This window comes from Trichomonas vaginalis, chromosome I (genome assembly GCF_026262505.1).
Source record: "Trichomonas vaginalis G3 chromosome I, whole genome shotgun sequence".
Classification (NCBI taxonomy): Eukaryota; Parabasalia; order Trichomonadida; family Trichomonadidae; genus Trichomonas; species Trichomonas vaginalis.
The window spans coordinates 6,556,763-6,579,131 of NC_067203.1; the positions used below are offsets into that span (position 1 = coordinate 6,556,763).

Genomic DNA, 22,369 nt, shown 5'->3' on the forward strand with positions numbered 1-22,369 from the left:
AAGAGGAGTAAAAAGAGGAAAGAGAAAAGAAAGAGAGAGAGAGAGAAAGGAAAAAAAGAGAAAGAAAGAAAAAAAAGGACGGCGATAATTTTGTATTGTTTTGTTATTCGGCCGAATGGCGGCTACTTCGTACCCGCCATTCGGCCCCAAAAATGGCGTATTATTCTATTTTTAAACGGTCATGGCGTAAAACCGTCGCATCCCTAGATGGCGAAGCCGCTCTTTATGTTGCAGCAATTTATAATAGTAAAGAAACAGCCGAACTTCTTATTTCACATGGCGCAGATATCAATGAAAAATATAAAGATGGATATACCGCTCTTTATGTTGCAGCAATTTATAATAGTAAAGAAACAGCCGAACTTCTTATTTCACATGGCGCAGATATCAATGAAAAATATAAAGATGGAGATACTGCTCTTTATGTTGCAGCAATTTATAATAGTAAAGAAACAGCCGAACTTCTTATTTCACATGGCGCAGATATCAATGAAAAATATAAAGATGGAGATACTGCTCTTTATGTTGCAGCAATTTATAATAGTAAAGAAACAGCCGAACTTCTTATTTCACATGGCACAGATATCAATGAAAAATATAAAGATGGAGATACTGCTCTTCATATAGCAATATCGCATGATAACAAAGAAACAGCCGAACTTCTTATTTCACATGGTGCAAATATCAATGAAAAAAATAAAAATGGAAAAACTGCTCTTCATACAGCAATATCGCATGATAACAAAGAAACAGCCGAACTTCTTATTTCACATGGTGCAAATATCAATGAAAAAAATAAAAATGGAAAAACTGCTCTTCATATAGCAATATCGCATGATAACAAAGAAACAGCCGAACTTCTTATTTCACATGGTGCAAATATCAATGAAAAAGATAAAGATGGAAAAACTGCTCTTCATTATGCAACATGGAATAATAATAAAGAAACAGTTGAACTTCTTCTTTCATATGGTGCAAATATCAACGAAAAAGATAAAGTTGGAAAAACTGCTCTTCATTATGCAACATGGAATAATAATAAAGAAACAGTTGAACTTCTTTCACATGGTGCAAAAAATAAATGTTCCAACATATAATGATAATTCATTTTTTTTCCCTTATATATAATATATGAGTTTATTTCTTAAATTTTAAAGTATTCGTTTCCTTAAAACTGGAGCTTACCGAGACCTTAAATTTGAAAATTAGATGCTATTATATTTCCCAATTTCGATATTTTATCGATAAAATAAAAATTTCAAAAATATTCTTATCGAAAAAAGGCTATTGATTTTTTTTTAAAAAATAGCATCATGCTTTTAAGAAATGAAAAATATTGATTTGATTCAGCTTCATCTTAATTAATAAGTGAAAATATGATAATATCGTTTCAAACTATAAAATAGCACTTCAAAGCTACGGTATCTGATATTGCATTAATTATTTTTGCTCAATATCACTTCGAATTATATCCTGGATTTGTCAAATAGTTGGAAAAAAATGAATTGGGTATAAAATGAGTGTAGTAGCAATTGATACTTTTTTATTTTTTATTTTTTTTATTTTTTTCAAAGTTTTTGATGTTGTGAGTTTTTGAGACAGAAAGAATTCAATTTCCATCGCAAATGATGCTTTTTTGTCGACCTTAATATCTTATGTAAGAACATTATTCTTTTGCACCATGTGATGTAAGAAGTCCAACGAATTCTTCACTTTTTTCCTTTCTGCAATAAAAAGTGCTGTTCTTCCCTTTACATCTTTTTCATTGATATTCGCACCATGTGAAATAAGAATTTCTGCAGTTTCTTTACTATCGCGTACTGTTGCAATATGAAGTGCCGTTCTTCCACATTTATCTTTTTCATTGATATTCGCACCATGTGAAATGAGAACTTCAGCAATTTCTTTACTATTTTCACGTGCTGCATAATGAAGAGCAATTACTCCATATTGATCTTTTTCATTGATATTAGCATCATTTGAAATGAGAACTTCTGCAGTTTCTGTACAATCATAAAGTGTTGCAATATGAAGTGCTGTTCTTTCGGCTTTATATTTTTCATTGATATTCGCACAATGTGAAAGGAAGTATTCCAAAAGAGATGGAATATTAAACATTACTGAGTAAAAACAACATTGGTTAATATCATTAGTTTGATCAAAATAAACTAAAAATGATTCGATGTTCTTATATTTTCCGCAATATTCTAAATTGATCTTTATATTGTATTCATTCATCAAGAATGTAACAAAATCAATGTTGTGTGAAATAATTGCATAAAACATGCATTCATCATTTGGTTTTTGATATTTCAAACATTCACTCATGATCTCTTTGTTTCTTCCTAAAAATGAAAATTCTAGACATGTTTCAGTTATTTCTGTGTTAAATTTTGTTCTTAATAATTTGAAACAATCAACTGCTCCATGGTAACAACATAATTCAAGCAATGATAATCCTTTATAATAAAATGGATATAAACTACTTTCAAGTCTTTGATCTTTATCAAATTCATCTCTTTCAGTGAATATGATAAGTCTTTCTTTGTCATTATTCATAATTGCCCTGTAAATTGTATTTTCTTCATGAATTTCGAGATTTTCTGATTTAAATTCTTCAAAATTGGCAGATTTGTCTAATTTAATTCCATATTCTTTATAAAACAGGAAGTTTGTAATAAGTGTGAGATCTTTGACCTCGCTAACATGATATTCATCAGATAAGAGTTTGGTAAGAAATAAATATGACTTTGCATAGCGATTATTATATAGAATGATATGTGAAATATCTTTTATAATAGTTTTGGGTGGATATTTCATGGAATCAATCAATTCTGTTTTGATCATTTTGTAAATTGACTTTAATTCTTCGATTTTTTCCGTTTTTAGCTGATACAATGTACGATATGCATCGATATAATATTTGTAGATACTTCGCAATTTGTTGAATTTGTTTGGATAAACGTTTTTGTCAGACATTAAAGATTTTTACAAATGGCATTTTTTTATAATTTACCACCTAAATTCATCAACATGGAATTCACCAGAGATTGCATTCACAGAAGAAGACCAGTTCTACGCAGACCTATGCAAGAAGAAGCACTAGTCAACAGTCGAGAAAGGAATGTAATTCTTTGATGTCCATAAAGATCCACATGTTGAACAAGATGTCGAACAATACAAACAACTTCTTGAAAAAATACTTTATTTGATAATTTCAACAGCAATTTAAAAGAAATGTTCTTCTAAGCATTACAAAATACCAAGATCATTAATGCAATAATAAACCATTACATATTATGTTAAATTTTATTAATAAACATAAATCTAGAAAAAATTATTCTTTTTTTCAAGATCAAATTGATTTATTCGACCTAATCTAGTACGTCAAATGCATAGTGTATCTCTAATAACTGCTCAATACCAATTTCTTCATATACAAAATCGTTCTGTTTTACCACAAATCTATTTTATATTTCATATCACTAGTCTCATTCAAAAAATGTCTGAAGAAGACTTCCCTTATGATAAAATCCTCGGTGTGAGGAAAACAGAGGGAAGAGCATCAGAATATTTAGTGAAATATAAAGGCCAATCGTATCAAAAGCTTGAATGGGTTCAAGATACGAAAATCCGCCGTTATAATGACGGTCAAAACTTCATTGCTAGAGCTAATCGTTCAGGAATCAAACAAGAACCACCATTTTATGATCCTGAATACGAAATTATTGACAAAATCGTATCAGAAAACGATAATAAATTCCTCGTTAAATGGAAAAAACTTGGATACGATCAATTAACATGGGAAACAACTGCTGATCAACTAGAAATCGCTCGTTATCGCCATATGTCTTTACAAACACTTCCAACGTTAGATGAAAGCATGCAAAGACCATTTGTTTTTCCAGATCAACCAACATGTCCATTATCATCAAATGAACTCATTTCATATAATTATTTGAAAAATCAAATTCTTACAGAAAATTTAATTACCATAACGGATAAATATTGTTTCCGATCAACTAAAGTAATTTCAGCAATAATTTCAGATTTACTACTCAATCCAGAAGAAAAAGGTCCTTTCTTGATTTTAACAGCATATGATGAAGTTGAAGACTTCAATATTGCCTTACACGAGTGCTCATTTAGAAACCACCCTGCATGCTATGTTGGTTCTAAAGATAGCAAAGCCAAAATGAACGAACTTGATATGGTTTTTGCTCCTCATGTACTGAAATACAATGTAATGATTACAACACCAGATATGTTTGTATCTGAACTTGACTATTTTAAGAACATTAGCTGGAGATTACTCATCGTAAACGATAATCAAACATTTAATACAATAAAAAGACGTCATTACAAAGAAATGGAAGCTTTAGAAGTTTACAAACGTGTCAAACTTGACTTCCAAAGCCTCTCTTCCTCATTAAATGGCTTACAACATATAGTTGACGATTTAATGGCAAAAGAATTCAAACCATTGCTTACTCCTGAGGAACATACAGCTACAGAAAATGTCAAGAAAGTCATAGATCCTATTATTCAAGGCCAACATAAGCGTGGAGCCACAAATTCCAAGAATTATACTGTTAATTGCCCAATAAATGAAATACAATGCCTCGCAATACAAAGAGCTATATATGAGAACCGTGATCATATCAAAGAAAACGATTTCTTCTACTTAGCCCAAAAGATTTTCCGTTGTATTCATCATCCATTGATTGCTTATGGAGATCTTGATGTTAAAAACATTGATTCGTCCACAAAGATGCAAGTTCTCATGGAAATGATCAAATACACGGTCGAAGAAGGAAAATCTTTAGTTGTTATTTCACAATTCATAACTTTCCTTGATATTCTTGAAGATATTCTTCGAACAAAGAATTTCATGTGGCGTAGATTCACTCGCGTTGATGCATCTGCTGAAAATGGCTCAGAAGTCTTCACAGAAGGAAAAATTTCAGTTTTTCTTTTTGATTCAAGACTTTCCAGCGAAATTGATTTGCCATTACATATCATAGACAAAGCAGTTTTAATTGATGAACCATTAACATGCTGGATGAACATATTAAGGACACATAGAGAAGGAAGAATTTCTGTTTCAAAAGTTTCAGAAATTTACAAACTTGAAGAAGTGAATTTAAACGAAGAAAAACTGTTTTCTATTTGTAATGACTCATCGAGTCCACAGTATGCAAATATAGAGTCTATATGCCGTAAAGCATCTATATCTGCATCTGTTCCTTCTCCTGTTCCTGATGAAATTTCTCTTTTAAACGCTGCAACATTAGATACAAGAAGAAGCAACAAAGGTGAAGACGGATTCGATATTCCTGACTTCTGGAATGTTTTCTTCGAAGTTGTCGAAGAGCCAAAGCTTCCTATATTGCAGACACGTCCTGAAGGATCGAAATGGACTGTTTTGGATCGAGAAAACTTAGTCAGATGGATACAAAGAGTTGGATTAAACAGAACTAATGATTTAATCAAACTTTCGAGATTGAATTTCTCTCCTGATGAAGTCACATTGGCTGTTAAGTCATTGATAAGAGAAGTACTAAGATTAACACAATCATTGGCTGCATTTCCTGTTGCAAGGTCTGTTTTGAGCCAAGATACAGATGAAGACATTGAAAAACAAACAAAATTTATTAACGAAAAACCGTTTTCTGACCTCACTTTTGTAGAAATGCTTCGATTAGACGCAACACAGTTTTTAAGGCGTCTTGAGAACCTGTTTTATATCTATTCTTTGTTTGAGAAAAATCCCGATTCGTGGACAAATATTCCTCCATTAAAATTGGCCGGTGCTTTACCAGCACAAATCTGGAATGATGATAGAGATAAATGTTTGTTATATGTAAACTACAAATACGGATTTGGAGTTTACGATCATGTCGCTGATTCCGATATCCAATTGATCCCAATTCTTGGAGAATACCAACAAAACATTGAACACATTAAACTCGATGAAAGAGCATTGAGATTGGCTGATTCCGCCAAAAGATTGCAACTTTCTGATGACAAAGTTATTGAATCATTGAGTCAGTTGACTTACGAGAACTGGACAAATGAAGAAATGTCTAAAGTCATTGCTTTCTTGTTGAAATTCGGTTTGGTTAATAAAGATGGAACGAAAAATTACGACCAAATCAAGGAATCGTTGAATTTGCAGAAAACAACAAAAGAAATACAAGAATACATTGATTTCTTACTTCTTGCATGCGAAAATCCACAATCTATTTCTAGTAACATGATATATAACACTGGACAAAAAGTTTTGCAAAGAATTAATGCAATGGAAAAGTTATTAACTCTTTTATCAAGTTTAGACGAAAATACTGAAATTCCATTCTTCGAATCAGCTCCTAAATGGAGAAATGCTCCTCCGCAATGGACAAGTGAACTTGAATACAAGTTCTTTGTTGAAGTTGCAAAATGTGGTTTTGGTGAATTGAATTTAATATTTTCACAAGAACCATTTATCAAAGTTTTCGAGAATGGACCTCCTGCTTTCATGCTAAACGACCATGCCGTTGCGAAAAGAGTTGAAGCATTGCATCAATTCAAGAATTCAGGATCAAAAGTCGTTGTTGAGAAGAAGAAGAAATCAGAGAAACATAAAAGAAGTGAAAGTGCTTTATGTCCAAAACCTGTAACAGTTGCAGGACTTGCCGAACTTGAAGATGGAGAAATAGAATATCCAATCATGATCACGCCTTCCTCCTTCATTCTCAACATTGGTAGAGTTGTCTATGATAGACCTGGATGGCACACTTCGAGATATATTTATCCGGCTGGTTATAAATCAATGAAACTCTTTGCTTCTGTTAAAAACCCCGAAGAAAGAGTTAATTGGATCAGTGAAATCTGTGGTACAGGTAAGAAAACACCTGTTTTCAAAGTGTACATGGAAGATGATCCAAAAGTTTGTTTCACGGCTGAATCTCCTTCTGCTCCTTGGGTTAATGTTTTAAAGGCTGTTTCTGAAGCTAAAAAAGAAAAGTCTAAAAGTAATTCAATTTCTGGTCCAGATGCTTTTCTTTTAACAGCGCCCGTTGTAACTTATTTGATACAGAATTTACCTAATGCACATAAATGCATGCAATACAACTTCAAAGAGATCAAAGGAGCTCCTGCAAAACCACCAAGAATTGCTAAACATGAAGATGAAACAGAAATTAATGATCAAAATACAGAAACAACATCAACAGAACAACAAACAAATGAAAATAATGAAACTATAACAGATGTAAGTAAATCACCAAAGAGAAGATCAAGAAGAAATGATGATGATACAGAATTAGAACCAAATGAAGTAATCGGAATTGCAGCTTCTATTCCAAGAAGAGTTCATAAACAGGTCCGAAGATCAAGTTCTAGTGAGTCAGAGATTGATTCTGATTCAGATAGAAGTGATAGAAACGATGAAGCGGATGAGGATGATGATAGAGATGCCATAATATCTGATATGGATGACTCTGATGATTATGAATAAATATGATATTTTTTTTATAATAAAGTCATTTTGATTATTTAAGTCTCCATATTTTACTCTAAGGGTGCACTTACCACTTTCTGACACACTCTCATAGATTGTTTGAAGATCTGATATAATACTATGACTTGATATTGCATAATCATATAAAATAATAAAAAGAAAATGAAAAAAAAATCTGTTAATTAATTAATTAATTATGCGGTGAAATCTATATCACAAATCGGAGATGTCAAAATATTTGAGAGAATGTCAGAAAGTGGTAAGTTCACCCTTAAGTTTTTTGCTAGAAATTTGAGAGAAACTCAATGAAAAATTTGAAAAGCAGTCAAAATTTGTAAACATAGGCTAAAAGTTTAGAAAAATTATGATCATTATCAAGATGGTTATGAAAAATGTGTTATTTTAAAGAATTATCAAAAATTTGTGAAAATTATTTAATTTACTTTTTAATTTTCTAAATTATTCCATTTTTATGGAGCCATTTTTCAACATCAGTACGACAATTTCGGCATCTGGTATTTCTAATCGCTAATCCATCTTTAACTATTGCTTTTGGACAAAGTTTCTTAATTTCATTAACAATACTGCCTAAGCCACTTCCCATATGTGTATCAAATGGCAATATTGTCTTATTCTCAAATTTATACTTCTCCAAAAATGTGAAAGTTGCATTCGGAAAAAGCTCACCCCAACAAGGATTTCCTAAAATGATGACATCGTAATCATCTGGATTTGTAAGCTCATCCAAAAGATCTGGACGTGCATTTTGATCTCGTTCTCTTTTGAAAGCTTCAACTAAATCATTATAAGAGTCTATATTACTCGTCCTAGATCTAATCTCAAAAATATCTCCACCTATAACCTTATGGATGATATCTGCAACAGATTTTGTTGTACCAGTTTGTGAATAGTAAGCAATTAGAATCCTCTGAGAAGAGCTCATTTATTAAATGAAATGACAAAATTCTATATTTATTTAAATATCCGTTTTCATTGAAAAATTGAATAGATTTCAGTCTTTACACGGATATATTTACAGAAATTAGGATATGAATTCACATCATTATCGTTAAAATTTTAGAGATATAAACTCTCACAATCTTCATAAAATATAAATTTATGGATAATATATAATCAAAACATCATTTATTCAAAGATTCCGATAATGAGTTTACTTTCATTATTGTTTCAGGCAATACAATCCAGGTTTTTAATCATATAAATATTATCTAAGATAAAACAATGAATGAATTTTATGAAATATCAAAAATAAAAATAAATTATATTATTCCATTCTTATGCAACCACTTTTGAACATCATCATGACATGTTGTGCATCTTGTGTATCTAACTGACAGTCCATCTGTAACAATTCAAAGTTTTTTATAAATTTCATTATGAAATCCTTAATACTTGATGAATATCTTTGTAATAGTAAAATAATGAGGAGTAAACACTTTAAATAAGTCAACATCCAAAATTCAAAATTCAATTTTGAAATTAGCTATTTTAATGCATTTTTTATAATGCATTCTCACATGTAGATGATTTAAATGCAAAAATCCATGGAAAACAAAACATAAAATGTGGGTGACAAAACAAAGTGGATTTCGCCACATTTTAACAGATCAATTTGTATCATTCAGAGCTGCAAATTCTGCATCTCGTGGCCCCAGGCCTACAAATTGCCAGGAAAATAACTATTTAATACAAACTTCAGAAGATCTTTCAACAAAATTTTCATTTCTTAATAAAAAAATCGAAGAATTAGAACAACTATTTATTAAGAGATCGAAACCAACATTTGATACTAATTCAATTGAATTAATCGATCACGATATTCGATTATTAACTAGCGATATCTCTTCCAGAATATCAGTATTAAGAAATGGTATCAAAAAACCGATCAAAACAACAGATAATGATGAAGCAGCTATTCTTTTGAACTTACAACAAAGCCAATGCGCGAGATTAGCACAAGTTGTATCAAAATTCAGAAATCTACAAGCAAATCGCAAAGGAGAAGCTCATATTGAAAACGATGTTGATGATCCAATCTCTGCAATGTATGCTGATTTTGAACCTCAATTAACTCCTGACCAAATGACTTTACTACATAGAAATGAGGAAGAATTGAGAAACCAAAACGATGAGCTTGCTAGAATGGTCACAATGATGAACGATCTCAATGAAATGTTTAAAGATCTTTCTCTCTTGATTTTTGAGCAAGGAACGCTACTCGATAGAATTGACACAAAGATAGAGGTTGCTATTCAACAGGTTGAGAAGGGAAATCAGCAACTTACAGACGCCAATAATTATCAAAAATCGAAATGCATTTACATCTATATAGCTACTGTTTGTGCATTGATTATCATCTGCTTGTTTGTAATTATTTTAAAGAAATAAAAAAATTGATAAAAAAATATAATTTTTTTAAGTAAAAACGTGACTATAAATGACATATTTCACGTGGAAATGAATGATATTTTGTTAATTTTACAATACTCAGACTTTATTATTTAAATACAAAATTTACTGATAAATTATTTGTTAAAAGCCAATAAAAATCAGTAACTAGACATTCAAGAAAATTCTCCATGTTGCCTTTCTATTCTTTTCTCATAAATTTAAATATTCTCCTCATGGCATTAATTTAATCAAAATGCATAAAAGCGCCTTAATTTTTAAAGGAAAAAGATTATTTAAATTGAACAAAAAAAGAAATAAATACAAGAAAATTTATTATTATAATCTAAAGTAGTGCTGTACCTTGTAGAAGCTGAGCACGGCTATCAGAAGTGATGAGAGAAGACAAGCTTTCATGTTTTCTCTTGATTTGGTAGTCAGACCAAAGCTGTTCATCGAATTTATTCACTTGATTAATTGCATCAATATCTTCTGGATCAATTGGCGTTTCTTTGACAAGTTCACGCTTCTTTTTGATTAATTTGGCCGCTGCTTTGAGTTGTCCAGAGCGATGAGCAAGATCTTTGGTTTTAGAGTGGAATTTTTGAATAGTTTCGTGATGGTTATCAACTCTATTCCTAATAGTTTCATTAAACTCTTCTTTTTCTTTGTTACGACGGTTGGTAACTGTATTTTCGAATTTAGTTTGATTATATTCACGAGATTCAACTAAATCATCGATGAGCACTTGGATACCAGGTTGGCCAATATGGCGTGCTGGATAAATGAATGGTCTGTTGCTGAAATGATGATTAAATGGTGGTAAAACGCGTTTTGGTTCCTCTGGGCTGTCCAAAAGCTGCCAATGACAACCCCCACGAGGAATATGAATTGTTGAGTGATGTAAATGCTCAATATCTTCTTCCTTTGGATTGCAGGCAGGACAATACTGAATAATATTCCTGTTTGGTCTGAAAGATGTTGATGGGCGCTGTGGAGAATTTTTTGTAAATCTGTCATCGAAATTGTTGAGCATATCTAAATCAACACCTTCTGGCATTGGTAGATTAGGTTTTTTCAGGGATTGATTTTTCCCTGCTTTTTTATTTTGGAACTTTTCAACTTCATATATGGCATCACTTTCTTCTTTTTGAGCCATATAATCATCGGCAATTTTTTGCAAAGATCTAATTTCGTAACTAGACTTTGGTCTTGTTGTAGCAGATAGGGTAGTAAGTCCCATATTGGAAAATCCATCATCTCTCCTATACGATCTTCGGCTGTGGACCGTGACTGTCCTAATGTCTCCGGCCTGTGCAGTCATTTTGTGAATTTTACAAAAATATACGTTGCCTAAATTTTTTCTGCTTTAAGCATTGAGTATTGCATTACCTATACAAATCATTATTCTTTAGTTTGTGCTCAATGAGATTTGACGACAATTGTCAATTCTTCGAAATTTTCAATAAATTTTAAGGATGAATTATTAAAGACATCAAAGGCAGACAGGAAAGAAATGCTACGATATAAATGAATGCTACAATTTATAATATTCCGGCAATGCTTATCAAATCTCCAGTGGGAATGTAGAGGTAAGAGCTATATGGAACCACTATACAACCATCATTATTTCATTCTCACTATATAACACACAAACTTTTGGTTCAATAACACAAATATAAAAATGGATATGAGACTGGAGAGCAATTACTTGAATCTCATATCTCAAAATATAAATTAATAAGTCTCCTCACACTTTCAAGCTCGATTTTTTAAAAAATAGTGTGCGGTAATTAAAAAATTTTGAAACTTTATATCTAAGCCAAAAAGTGATATTTGCCTCTTTGATGTACAAAATATTATACATACATTTAGAAATTAAAAGTCAAATTGCTTGATTCAGAATGTTTTTGACAATCTTTTCAAGGAAATCTATTTTATTAGTTAGATCCTGGGCTACATTAATTATCTTCTGGAAATCAGCTTTTGGAATTGATATCATTGAAATTGGGGAAGGCTGTGGTGGTGTTGGTTGAATGAAGCCTGTTCTTTCGAGAAATTCTTTTAGTTCTGGAGTTTCATTCTTGAAAAATGCGTTCATCTTCTTGTAGATTGCCTTCGTTTTCGCTATGCCCGAAAGAGAATTAATTTCTGCATCATGATCTCTAATATAACTTTGGTACTCATTTTTTGCTTCTCCTAGCGTCACTTTATCAAGACCATAGGGATTGTCATTTATATTCTCTTCAGATTTTGAATTCTTTGTTTGTGTTACGGCTTGAAGATAGCCGCCATTTTCGAGGAATTTCCTAAGTTGTGGTGATTCCTTCTTGAAAAATTCGTTTGTTTTGTTGAAGATCGTTGTTGCTTTATCATCATTGTCTCTAAGATGACATCGATAATCATCTTTTGCTTTATTGATTATCTCGTTATCAAGGTTGTAAATGTTGGTTGCCATACCAAGTAAAAATGATTTTTAGTCAAGTTTTTTTTTTCTCACTTCAAAATTATTGGAATCGAATTTTACAAATTTTGACTATTATAGTTCACCTTGATATTTTGTTCATCAACTGATTTCTAGTCAAAAAAAAATTAGGATTCCTGCTTCTCATGGGGTCAATATTGTGCTTAAGCAAATGAATTTAGGAATGCAATTTATCAAAGAGTCAGAAGTCCACATTGCTATATGCCATATGGTAAAGGCGAGACACACTTAATTCATAATAATTATACGCCAATTTTAAATGTAGAAAGCTAATAGACAACTTTTTTAAATAAATACTTATTATGATATAGGTTTCAATAATATTTCCGTAATATACTTATTTGTTACTACATACATGACCATGAAAATTAGCATGTAAAATTTGAATCAGAAATAATCGTTAACGATTTTATATCTTTGACTTTTTGATAAATAATGGTCAACTACATGTTCACATCTAGATTCAAAGAGTGAAATTATGTCAGAAATGTTGTAAACAGAAATTCATCAAAAGTGACACCTCAGAAAAGCTAAAATATTGAATTTTTGGAACTGTTGATAGAGCACGTTTTTAAATATTAATTAAAGTAAATGTATATTTTGTAAAGATTCTTTTTAATAAAAAAATAAAATTTTGAAGAAGAACACAAAATCTTCTGAAAAATAATATCACATAAACTCATATTATTTTCTAATATATAACTATTTTATATAAAAATCAAATTCAATGATCTTAAAAGCGAAGGATAAACCTCAAAATTTACGAATATAATGAGTGGGAATATAATGCTTATTTATCATAAAACCATATGAAATATTAATTTTTGCTTTACGCCTAATTTTTGACGACAATTAGCAAAAAAATGTTAAATGTTAACACTCAGTCCATTTGAATATAAAAATAAAATTGACTTTGATTAAATGTTTTTATTTATCATGCAATTCTTCTTGCTAATTGTCGTCAAAATTAGGCGTAAAGCAAAAATTAATATTTCATATGGTTTTTATGATAAATAAGCATTATATTCCCACTCATTATATTCGTAAATTTTGAGGTTTATCCTTCGCTTTTAAGATCATTGAATTTGATTTTTATATAAAATAGTTATATATTAGAAAATAATATGAGTTTATGTGATATTATTTTTCAGAAGATTTCATTCTATATGCCTATGAAAAGTACTCTCAAAACTAACTTTTTCCTAATTATAATTAAATCTAGAATATTGTATTATGCTTAGTATTATTTCATTTTTCTCATTCAATTTAGAATTTACAAATGTCAAAAAATTGAGAGCTGTCACTTTTGATGAATTTCTGTTTACAACAGAAATAGTTTTTCAACAAGGAAGCACAGAACATTCATTCATTGTAAGTGGATCTGGGACCCTTCCTATCTTGAATCAGAACACAGATGCAACTGAGTTATTTATTAGGGGATTTAATTCAACTTCTGATCAGAGTTTTCTGAATTATCATCAATTAATTAATATTGTTTTCGATGAAAACTTGATTACTTTAAATGATGGCTTATTATTGGGTACTAAAGTAGATACTTTTACAATTCCAAAAAATGCAAAGAATCTTATAGCAAATCCTTTTGATAACGGTATTTATATGAAAAATATATTTGTTGACCACGAAAATCAATTTTATTGTGATATAGACGGCGTTTTATATACCAAAGATAAGAAAACACTTGTTTTTTGGCCCGGAAATCATGGTGAAACTGAAGTTATCGTCCCAAAATTTGTTGAGAAACTATCAAGCGGTGCTTTTTCAGCAAGCGACACAATTAAATTTATACTAATCCCTCAGAAAGTTAAGAAAATCGGATTTCAACTATATAAAATGACTGCGATAAAAAAAAGTTCTTGTTTTGAACAAGAATCTTTCTTCTCTTGAGTTCACTATTTCTCAAGGTTTATCAAACTCTATTGTTCAATTTTATCCTCTAACTGAATGTTCACTATGTAAGGATCGGAAATCATATTATAATAATCATCTCTTATATATTATCATAATAATTTCGTGAAACATTAGAAAGTAATTTGAGAATTTTTGTTCCCTTATCGATACTAGAAATTAAATTTGTGCATATATTAGATGAGAACTTTCTTGAAATATTATAATTGATAAATATCTATTTATCTTTATTACGGTGTGTCTTATGGAGTATAGAAATGGTTAAATATCCTGAGATCTTTCTAATTAAACTATAGTTTTTTTCTAAGAGAAAAATACCTCCAAGAATTTCGATTTTTTTATTCAAAATTTGGCATAGATGAAGGCACTGACTTCTTGAAGTTCCTTGTTTGCCATTTAAGCATATGAATCAGTATCCAAAAAGGAACTTATTTATATGTTTATTCAAAAGACATTAGGATGTAATTTAAATAATTTCTAAAAAACTCAAAAGGTCAATTATAGGGTATGTTTTATGAACATATTGATCAATAAACTGATGATTATGGTTCAAAATATTGCTATTTCAGTGACTTGATGCATATTTAATTATTGTTCAAATCAAGTCCTATTAAATATGTTTCAATTTAGTAAGAATTGAAGAAATAGTATCACAGATGAATGAGAAATAAGATTTATATTGCTGCATAAATTATATTTATATTGAATATTGCAATCTTCGTTAAAATTCAAGTAATGGGTTCCAGAGAATTGAACAGAAGGTTGTTGTGGTTGAAATGAGTTTTCTGAAAACGAACAAAATTGAATATTAACTGGTAGATACGAAAATGAATTGGCAATATTTTTATAAAATACGCAAGATGTAAAAAGTATATTAGAATCACACCCACTAATAAAGTAATAGCTTTGGCACGAGTTATTCACAAAATTTAAATTTGTAATTTTTGAGTCTGTAACAATACTCACAACCCCACTTCCGGAATACTTGTTTTCTAAGCAATTAGAGTATGAGATATTAGATATTACTGCACCTTTGTAGATGTAAAAAAATGGAGTTTGATAAGCAAAGTTTGTTGAACAGTTAATATATTTTATATCGATATTTCCATTTATGTGGTGCATAACATCTGGTTTTGTCGATTGTCGATGACAATTGAAAATTGAAATTATTTCGGCTGAATTAGATGAATTTTGTGTGGGTTCGATAGTAACATAACAGTAATGAGCTTTAGTATTTGAACAGCAATCAGTACAACAAATAGATTTTTGTTTGCATGAATGAACAGGATCAAGATAGAAGCATGATCCTTGATTAGTTGCTGAAATGGTGTCGAATATTGAATATTCAATGAAAACATTTGTTGTTGATTTAGAAAAGTAAACAGGAGATTCACCTTCGAGGTTAGAAAATAAGTTATTGTTAACAAGATAATTGTTTACCTGTTGACCAACAACATTTGCAGATGTTAGTCTCCAAAAACTATTCCCTTTGAATATCTCCTCAAACTCATTGCTCAAATATTTTGTTCTGAATTTTTTGAGATTCATTCAAAAAAATTCAGAGGTATAACATTTTTTGAAAGTGTCACTTTTATCCGATTATCAAAAAAATTTTATGACTGTTACAACAAGACCAGCATATATGCTTAACAAAAGAGATAGGATATTTACCAACATAAATGGTGTTGATGAAAGTGATCTCCAATCATGTATGAAAAGAGGTGATTGGAATGATACTCAAAAAATTATTGCAAACGGAAAGAAGTATATACTTGATGAGGTCAGAAAATCCGAATTACGTGGAAGGAGTGGTGCCGGATTGCTTACTTACAAAAAATGGGAAGAAATTTTAACTTCCAAACAGCTTCCTCATTACTTATGCATAAATGGTAATGAAAGTGAGCCTGGTACATGTAAGGATCGCCAAATATTACAAAATGAACCACAAAAAATCATCGAAGGCGCATTTCTTGCTTCATACGCTTTAGATGTTCATAGATGCTATGTATATGTTCGTGGACATTACACAAAAGAAGCCAAGAGATTACAATTAGCCATTGATGAAGCTAAAAAAGCCAACTTAATCGGCAAAAATAATAAATTTGGTTGGGACTTCGAGATAAACGTCCATCCAGGTGCAGGTGCATATGTATGTGGTGAACAGACAGGTTTAATGACCTCTCTTGAAGGAAATCCAGGCACTCCGCGCCAAAAACCACCACAACCATTTGAAAAAGGACTTTTCCAATGTCCGACTGTTGTTGATAACGTCGAAACCATTTCCACAATATCCTCTATCTGTAGAAGAGGCGGAAAGTGGTTCTCTTCTCTCGGAATTCCTGGTTCTCGTGGTCCAAAAATTTACCAAATATCAGGACACGTAAACAGGCCATGTATTGTCGAAGAAACTCTTGGAATGTCACTGAAAGAATTGATAGATGTCCATGGATCTGGTGTACGAGGTGGCTGGGATAATTTACAATGCATTATTCCAGGAGGAACATCATGTCCGCCAATAACAAAGGAACAAGCGAAAAATGCTATTCTTGGCTTCGATGAAATGAGTAAAATCGGTTCTGGATTAGGCACTGGTTCTTTAGTTGTTATTGATAATACGGCAGATATTGTAGAAGTATACAGACGCATTGCCAATTTCTACAAAGATGAATGCTGTGGGCAATGCAAACAATGTGTTGAAGGAACAGAAACAATGGCTGAGATATTTGATAAAATTGCAAGAGGAAAAGGTACAAAGGATGATGTTAAACATCTTGAGGAAGTTGCTTTTGGAATGAAGAAGTATATTTGTTCATTTTCTGTTGGTGCTTCTGATCCAATTCGTGGATTCCTCAAGGTTTTCAAGAACAAGCTTCTTGAAAGATGCATTCACTAAATATTTCGACTAAAAAAATATAGATTTGTCTTGTTTTATAAAATGATTAAGCATCATAAATATAATGATTGTTTTTGAGAGAGTAAAGAAATTTCAGCTGCAAGTTGATTGTTTTTAGAAATAAGGGAGAATAATAAATGAGAATGTTTTACTGTCATCTGGAAAAGTGACAAAATTATCATTGTCGTCTAAAAAAAGAGATTTTACAAGCATATTTTGGTACCTGAATAAAGGAGAACATCAATGCCATCTATGTATATTATATGCAAACAAGCATTGTATATAGAGTGACTCTTTATCTGGCAGATAATTCGAAAATTCGCATTGTCGTCTAAAACTGCTAGATGATAATAGTAATACATCATGATAAATTAATGTTCAGGTAGAATCATCCGAATGTTCTAAAGATGGTGTTGCAATTATGAATATTGTAAAAGAAAGTGGCAACAAAAGCTAAATACTTTACAGAAATTTGATTTCTTTAATATTAAGGGTGCACACGAGAGGATCATGTAAACTTCAGAATTTAGAATCTTATTTTTAGGCATTATCTTGGCTACCTATTTAGGCTCGAAAAGCAAAAAATATCAAAAAATACAACTTGACTCCATTATGACCCTTTCATGGAGGTAGTTTTTATCCGCTAGTATTTTCCCTTTGAATCTCTTTACAATTCGAAATCAAATTCAAACCTCAGTAGAAGAAAGGAAGAATCGACTTACTACGGTTGTAATACGAATAAATACATATATTTAATTATTTTTATTTACATAATAATTGTTTGAAGCTCATATTCCAACAAATTTTTAAATAAAAACATTAAAATGTTGAAAATGTTCATATATTTTAATAGGGTTTTGGCACTTTATTGAGGAATTACTACATACATAGTCGAACTGAACTTGGTATTTTGAAATTTAAATTATTTATCAAAATTAAAATTTAACTTGAAATTTATAATTATTTAGTCATATTTTGCATAATTCTAAGTAGATTTTGTAAAAAATCAAGAAAGAAAAATTTTAACGTGCTTTATTTTTTCTTTTTTATAATAATACATATTATTATATAATTAACATATTCATAATGTTTCACCCTTTCAAAAATATAATCCTCCTCCTCTCAAATAAACGTACATACGGGTGGCCTCTTTTTTCAAAAAATTAAAATTTGAAATTTTTGGCTCAAATATTAGAGATTTTTTCAACCTTCAACGATATATGTTGTCTATATCAGACCTCCTTTCTTTTTGATACTTAACATTGTTCCTAAATCTTAGCCGTTAAGGCTGTTCTGAAAATATTTTTTTTCGAAAAAATTCGAAAAAAATTCTTAAAATTCAAAAATCCCTTAATTCCTGAGGATTTTGGAAAAAAGTTTTTACATGAACATGTGTATATTATATGAAGTATATTGATAAGGTAAAAATCAAATTTTATTGCATATTCATCGAGAAAATAAACTAACGAATCCCTCAAAATTGGGAGGGTAATCCTCCTCCTCTCAAATAAACGTACATACGGGTGCACCCTTAAAATTGAATATCCTTTTTAAATTGTTAAAGATGCTAATTGCTAAAAATATTTTTTATGTAAGAATTATTAAATTTTGGCACCATGTGAAATAAGAAGTTCAGTTGTTTCTTTACAATTATTTTGTGTTGCAATATGAAGAGCAGTTTTACAATCTTCATCTTTATCATCAATATTTATACCGTGTGAAATAAGAAGTTCAGCTATTTCTTTACTATTATTTTTTGCTGCTTTATGAAGAGCAGTTTGTTCTCTATTATCTTTTTCATTGACATTTGCACCACATGAAAGAAGAAGGTCAGCGAATTCTTTATATTTATCCCATGCTATTTTATGAAGAGTGGTTTCTCCATGTTTATCTTTTTCATTGACATTTGCACCATATGAAAGAAGAAGTTGGACTGTTTCATTGCATGCATTCTGTGTTATTTTATGAAGAGCAGTATTTCCATATTTATCTTTTTCATTGACATTTGCACCACATGAAAGAAGAAGTTCAACTATTTCTTTACAATTAAAATTTACTGCAGTATGAAGAGCAGTTTCTCCATCTACATTTTTTTCATTGACATTTACACCATGTGAAATAAGAAGTTCAGCGATTTCTTTATTATTATTAGAAGCGGCAATCTGAAGAGTGGTTTCTCCACTTTCATTTTTTTCATTAATATTTGCACCATGTGAAATAAACAATTGGACTATTTCTTTACTATTTTCTGAAACAGCATATTGAAGAGTGGCTTGACCATATATATCTTTTCCATTGACATCTGCACCATGTGAAAGGAAGTATTCGCAAAGAGATTCAATTTTAAATATCGTTGAATAAACAAAACAATTGTTAACATCGTCAGTTTGATCAAAATAAACCAAAAATGAATCAAGATTTTTATAATTTGTGCAATCATATAAATCGATCTCTATATTGTATTCATTCATCAAGAATGTAACAAAATCAATGTTGTGTGAAATAATTGCAAATTCCATACATCCTTTATCTGGTTCTTGATATTTCAAACATTCACTCATGATGTCTGGATTTCCTCCTAAAAATGAAAATTTTAGACATTCCTTATTTATTGCTGAATTAAATTTCGTTCTTAAAAACTTGAAACAATCAACTGCTCCATAGTAACAACATAATTCAATTAATGAATATCGATAGCAAGGATATGGATATAAATAGCTTTTAAGTCTTTGATCTTTATCAAATCCACATCTTTCAGTGAATATGATAAATCTTTCTTTGTCATTATTCATAATTGCCCTGTAAACTGTATTTTCTTTATAAATTTCAAGATTTTCTGATTCATATACTCCAAAATTTTTAGATCTACCTAATTTAATACCATATTCTTTATAAAACAGGAAATCGCATAAGGGTGGCAGACTTTCGACGTTTTTTATATGATAATCATCAGATATGAGTTTCGCAAGTGATAAATATGACTTTATATAGCGATTATTATACAGAATGATATCTAAAATATCTTTTATAACATTTTGCGGAGGATATTTCTTTGAATCAATCAATTCCGTTTTGATCATTTTGTAAATTGATTTCAATTCTTCTTCATTTTCCGTTTTTAGCCGATATAACGCAATATATGAATTAATGTAGTATTTATACATATCTCGCAATTCAATGTATCTTGATCAGACATTCAAAATTTTAGATTATAAATTTTCATTTTACTATATAATAAGATAGCCTGAAACAAGTATTAACTCAATTATTAGTTAAACAAATGTTGAAATCTCAATACCCTTCAATTCAAATTTTTTTGGGTCCCATTTTTTAATGAATTTGTAATGCCCAAAACAATTTGAAGTGATTGGTATTCAATATACTCTGAAATTAAAAAGTTCAGAGTATATTTTTAATTTCCTATTTTTATTAATCGGAATAGATGTTTAATAAATATTTGAAAATCAAAAGATTTAATAATATAGAAATACATTTAATATAACAGATAGAAAAAGAAAAAAATAAATAATATAAAAAATATATTTCAGCGACGAGATGTGAGAGGAGCCATCATCCATTTCGGAAGCATTCCAGTACGGTAAGATACCGGAGGCTTACTGGCTGTAGCTGTGAAAAGCGCAGTTCTTTCCTTTGCAGGGCGAATTCCGTCATTTTGGCGGCGACTTGAACGTAGAGGTGATGTACGTCTTGATGAAGCCGGTTCTGAGTCTTTGTGAGAGCTCGTAGTTGCCGGTTTCGTTGTAGAAGAGTTCAATTGTCTATTTACAGTTTTTGTTGTTTTTGTAGTTGCAGGATGTGTTTCTTTCTTAACAGTCCTTGTTGCTGACGATTCTTTCTTAACTGCCGAAGAGTTCTTTGCTGTTGTTCTTGCAGTATTGATTGTAGTCTTTGATCTCATTCTTGTTTCGGTAGTATTAATTGTACGTGGCGGTGTATATGGTTTCTGATTCGATTCGACAGCTTTGATTGGCTTTTTATCTTGAGATGATTCATCAAGGGTTGATGATTGCAAAATATCCTTTGATGTACTTGAACTACTGTCCTTAATGACATCTCTAGATGAAACGGGTGCTTTGTACTTGTCTGTGCGAAGAATATCCTTTGATGGAGGAGAAACCATCAAACTCAGCTGAGTTTGGACATTTTCCTTCTTGACGTTCGACAACTGTGATTGGTTTTCACGTTGTGGGCGAACAATTCTCGTTTTGACCCAATCATAGCGATAATCAAAAGGAATTTGATCAGCAATCATTGCGTCGTATATCATTTTCCTGTACATCGCGTAATTTGGTTCTTCTTCAAATTTCAATGAGCGAACTGCTATTAAGTAGTTTACAAAGAAACTATTAAGTCCTAAACATAATTCTTCGGGTTTCGTTGATCTCTTCTTCATTAAAATGGCCCCATACTTCTTGCGACCTGTTGTAGGTAAGCTCATCCAAGGAAGACGTCCATGAAGTAAATAAACCCAGACATATAACAAAGATTCCATGTCATCTCTTCTAGACTGTTCCTTTCCTTCGAGCGCATTAATTGATGCATATCTTGCGGTTCCGGTAAGTGATTTTCCTGTGCAATTTCTAATATGACGATTATTTTGGTCAATGTACTTCTTGGAAAGTCCAAAATCGATAATATAAATTTTGTTTGAGTTCTCACTGACTCCCATCGCAAAATTATCTGGCTTGATGTCGCGGTGAATAAAATTATGTTTGTGAACGAATTCAACACAGGAAATCATTTGTCCGGCAAGCATTAATATTGTCTTTTGGGAAAATCTAGGGACCGATGAAACTAAATCTTCCAGAGACTTGCCAAGTAATTCCATCGCCATGTAGTTAGTTGTCTCTGTTTGACCAGTCGCATAAACAACTGGAATGTTGTTGCATGGTTCTACACTATTATTTGTGGATTTTGAAGCCTGAAACATTGAGTATAGCTTGGCTTCGAAAAATAATTGTGGAACACTAGAGTTTCGGGGCTCTAATTTGAGAGCAACCTTTTGTCCGGTCGAATGACTGACAGCTTCCCAAACCTCTCCGAAACTTCCTGAACCGAGACGCTTCTGCGTAATGTAATTGCCGTAGATTTTTCGCATCTGAGGTTTATCCAAACAAAGCTTCACAAAAAA

The 22,369-nt window shown here is 30.9% G+C and overlaps 10 protein-coding genes across 10 annotated transcripts, besides 5 other annotated features; 4 read left to right on the top strand and 6 right to left on the bottom strand.

Annotated features, from left to right (window-relative positions):
- Positions 1–152: 152 nt before the first annotated feature.
- TVAGG3_0940680 (ankyrin repeat-containing protein DDB G0279043 family) lies at positions 153–1,097 on the top strand (the record flags this gene model as incomplete). Its single annotated transcript, XM_001327937.1, has 1 exon — positions 153–1,097. One exon carries the CDS (start codon positions 153–155, stop codon positions 1,095–1,097), a length of 945 nt encoding a protein of 314 aa, XP_001327972.1.
- Positions 1,098–1,653: 556 nt separating this feature from the next.
- Positions 1,654–2,979, bottom strand: TVAGG3_0940690 (proteasome regulatory particle assembly; the record flags this gene model as incomplete). The annotated part of the gene is made up of 1 exon (XM_001327938.1): positions 1,654–2,979. The coding sequence occupies one exon, from the start codon at positions 2,977–2,979 to the stop codon at positions 1,654–1,656; it is 1,326 nt and encodes a 441-aa protein (XP_001327973.1).
- A 523-nt stretch (positions 2,980–3,502) lies between these two features.
- On the top strand, positions 3,503–7,501 carry TVAGG3_0940700 (peripheral t cell tolerance induction; the record flags this gene model as incomplete). Its single annotated transcript, XM_001327939.2, has 1 exon — positions 3,503–7,501. One exon carries the CDS (start codon positions 3,503–3,505, stop codon positions 7,499–7,501), a length of 3,999 nt encoding a protein of 1,332 aa, XP_001327974.2.
- A 59-nt stretch (positions 7,502–7,560) lies between these two features.
- Positions 7,561–7,587: a mobile genetic element.
- Positions 7,588–7,746: 159 nt separating this feature from the next.
- Positions 7,747–7,779: a mobile genetic element.
- Positions 7,780–7,958: 179 nt separating this feature from the next.
- Positions 7,959–8,447, bottom strand: TVAGG3_0940730 (exported protein-related family; the record flags this gene model as incomplete). Its single annotated transcript, XM_001327941.1, has 1 exon — positions 7,959–8,447. The coding sequence occupies one exon, from the start codon at positions 8,445–8,447 to the stop codon at positions 7,959–7,961; it is 489 nt and encodes a 162-aa protein (XP_001327976.1).
- Positions 8,448–9,088: 641 nt separating this feature from the next.
- On the top strand, positions 9,089–9,920 carry TVAGG3_0940740 (SNAP receptor protein; the record flags this gene model as incomplete). Its single annotated transcript, XM_001327942.1, has 1 exon — positions 9,089–9,913. One exon carries the CDS (start codon positions 9,089–9,091, stop codon positions 9,911–9,913), a length of 825 nt encoding a protein of 274 aa, XP_001327977.1.
- A 339-nt stretch (positions 9,921–10,259) lies between these two features.
- On the bottom strand, positions 10,260–11,237 carry TVAGG3_0940750 (uncharacterized protein; the record flags this gene model as incomplete). The annotated part of the gene is made up of 1 exon (XM_001327943.1): positions 10,260–11,237. The coding sequence occupies one exon, from the start codon at positions 11,235–11,237 to the stop codon at positions 10,260–10,262; it is 978 nt and encodes a 325-aa protein (XP_001327978.1).
- A 445-nt stretch (positions 11,238–11,682) lies between these two features.
- Positions 11,683–12,408, bottom strand: TVAGG3_0940760 (uncharacterized protein; the record flags this gene model as incomplete). Its single annotated transcript, XM_001327944.1, has 1 exon — positions 11,799–12,371. The coding sequence occupies one exon, from the start codon at positions 12,369–12,371 to the stop codon at positions 11,799–11,801; it is 573 nt and encodes a 190-aa protein (XP_001327979.1).
- A 478-nt stretch (positions 12,409–12,886) lies between these two features.
- Positions 12,887–12,924: a mobile genetic element.
- A 768-nt stretch (positions 12,925–13,692) lies between these two features.
- Positions 13,693–13,727: a mobile genetic element.
- A 2,212-nt stretch (positions 13,728–15,939) lies between these two features.
- On the top strand, positions 15,940–17,217 carry TVAGG3_0940790 (NADH-ubiquinone oxidoreductase flavoprotein 1 ndufv1 family; the record flags this gene model as incomplete). The annotated part of the gene is made up of 1 exon (XM_001327945.1): positions 15,940–17,217. The coding sequence occupies one exon, from the start codon at positions 15,940–15,942 to the stop codon at positions 17,215–17,217; it is 1,278 nt and encodes a 425-aa protein (XP_001327980.1).
- A 491-nt stretch (positions 17,218–17,708) lies between these two features.
- Positions 17,709–18,748: a mobile genetic element.
- A 70-nt stretch (positions 18,749–18,818) lies between these two features.
- Positions 18,819–20,297, bottom strand: TVAGG3_0940810 (ankyrin repeat and SOCS box-containing protein 4 family; the record flags this gene model as incomplete). Its single annotated transcript, XM_001327946.1, has 1 exon — positions 18,819–20,297. One exon carries the CDS (start codon positions 20,295–20,297, stop codon positions 18,819–18,821), a length of 1,479 nt encoding a protein of 492 aa, XP_001327981.1.
- A 392-nt stretch (positions 20,298–20,689) lies between these two features.
- TVAGG3_0940820 (STKc CK1 domain-containing protein) lies at positions 20,690–22,336 on the bottom strand (the record flags this gene model as incomplete). Its single annotated transcript, XM_001327947.1, has 1 exon — positions 20,762–22,336. The coding sequence occupies one exon, from the start codon at positions 22,334–22,336 to the stop codon at positions 20,762–20,764; it is 1,575 nt and encodes a 524-aa protein (XP_001327982.1).
- Between the last annotated feature and the right edge of the window lie 33 nt (positions 22,337–22,369).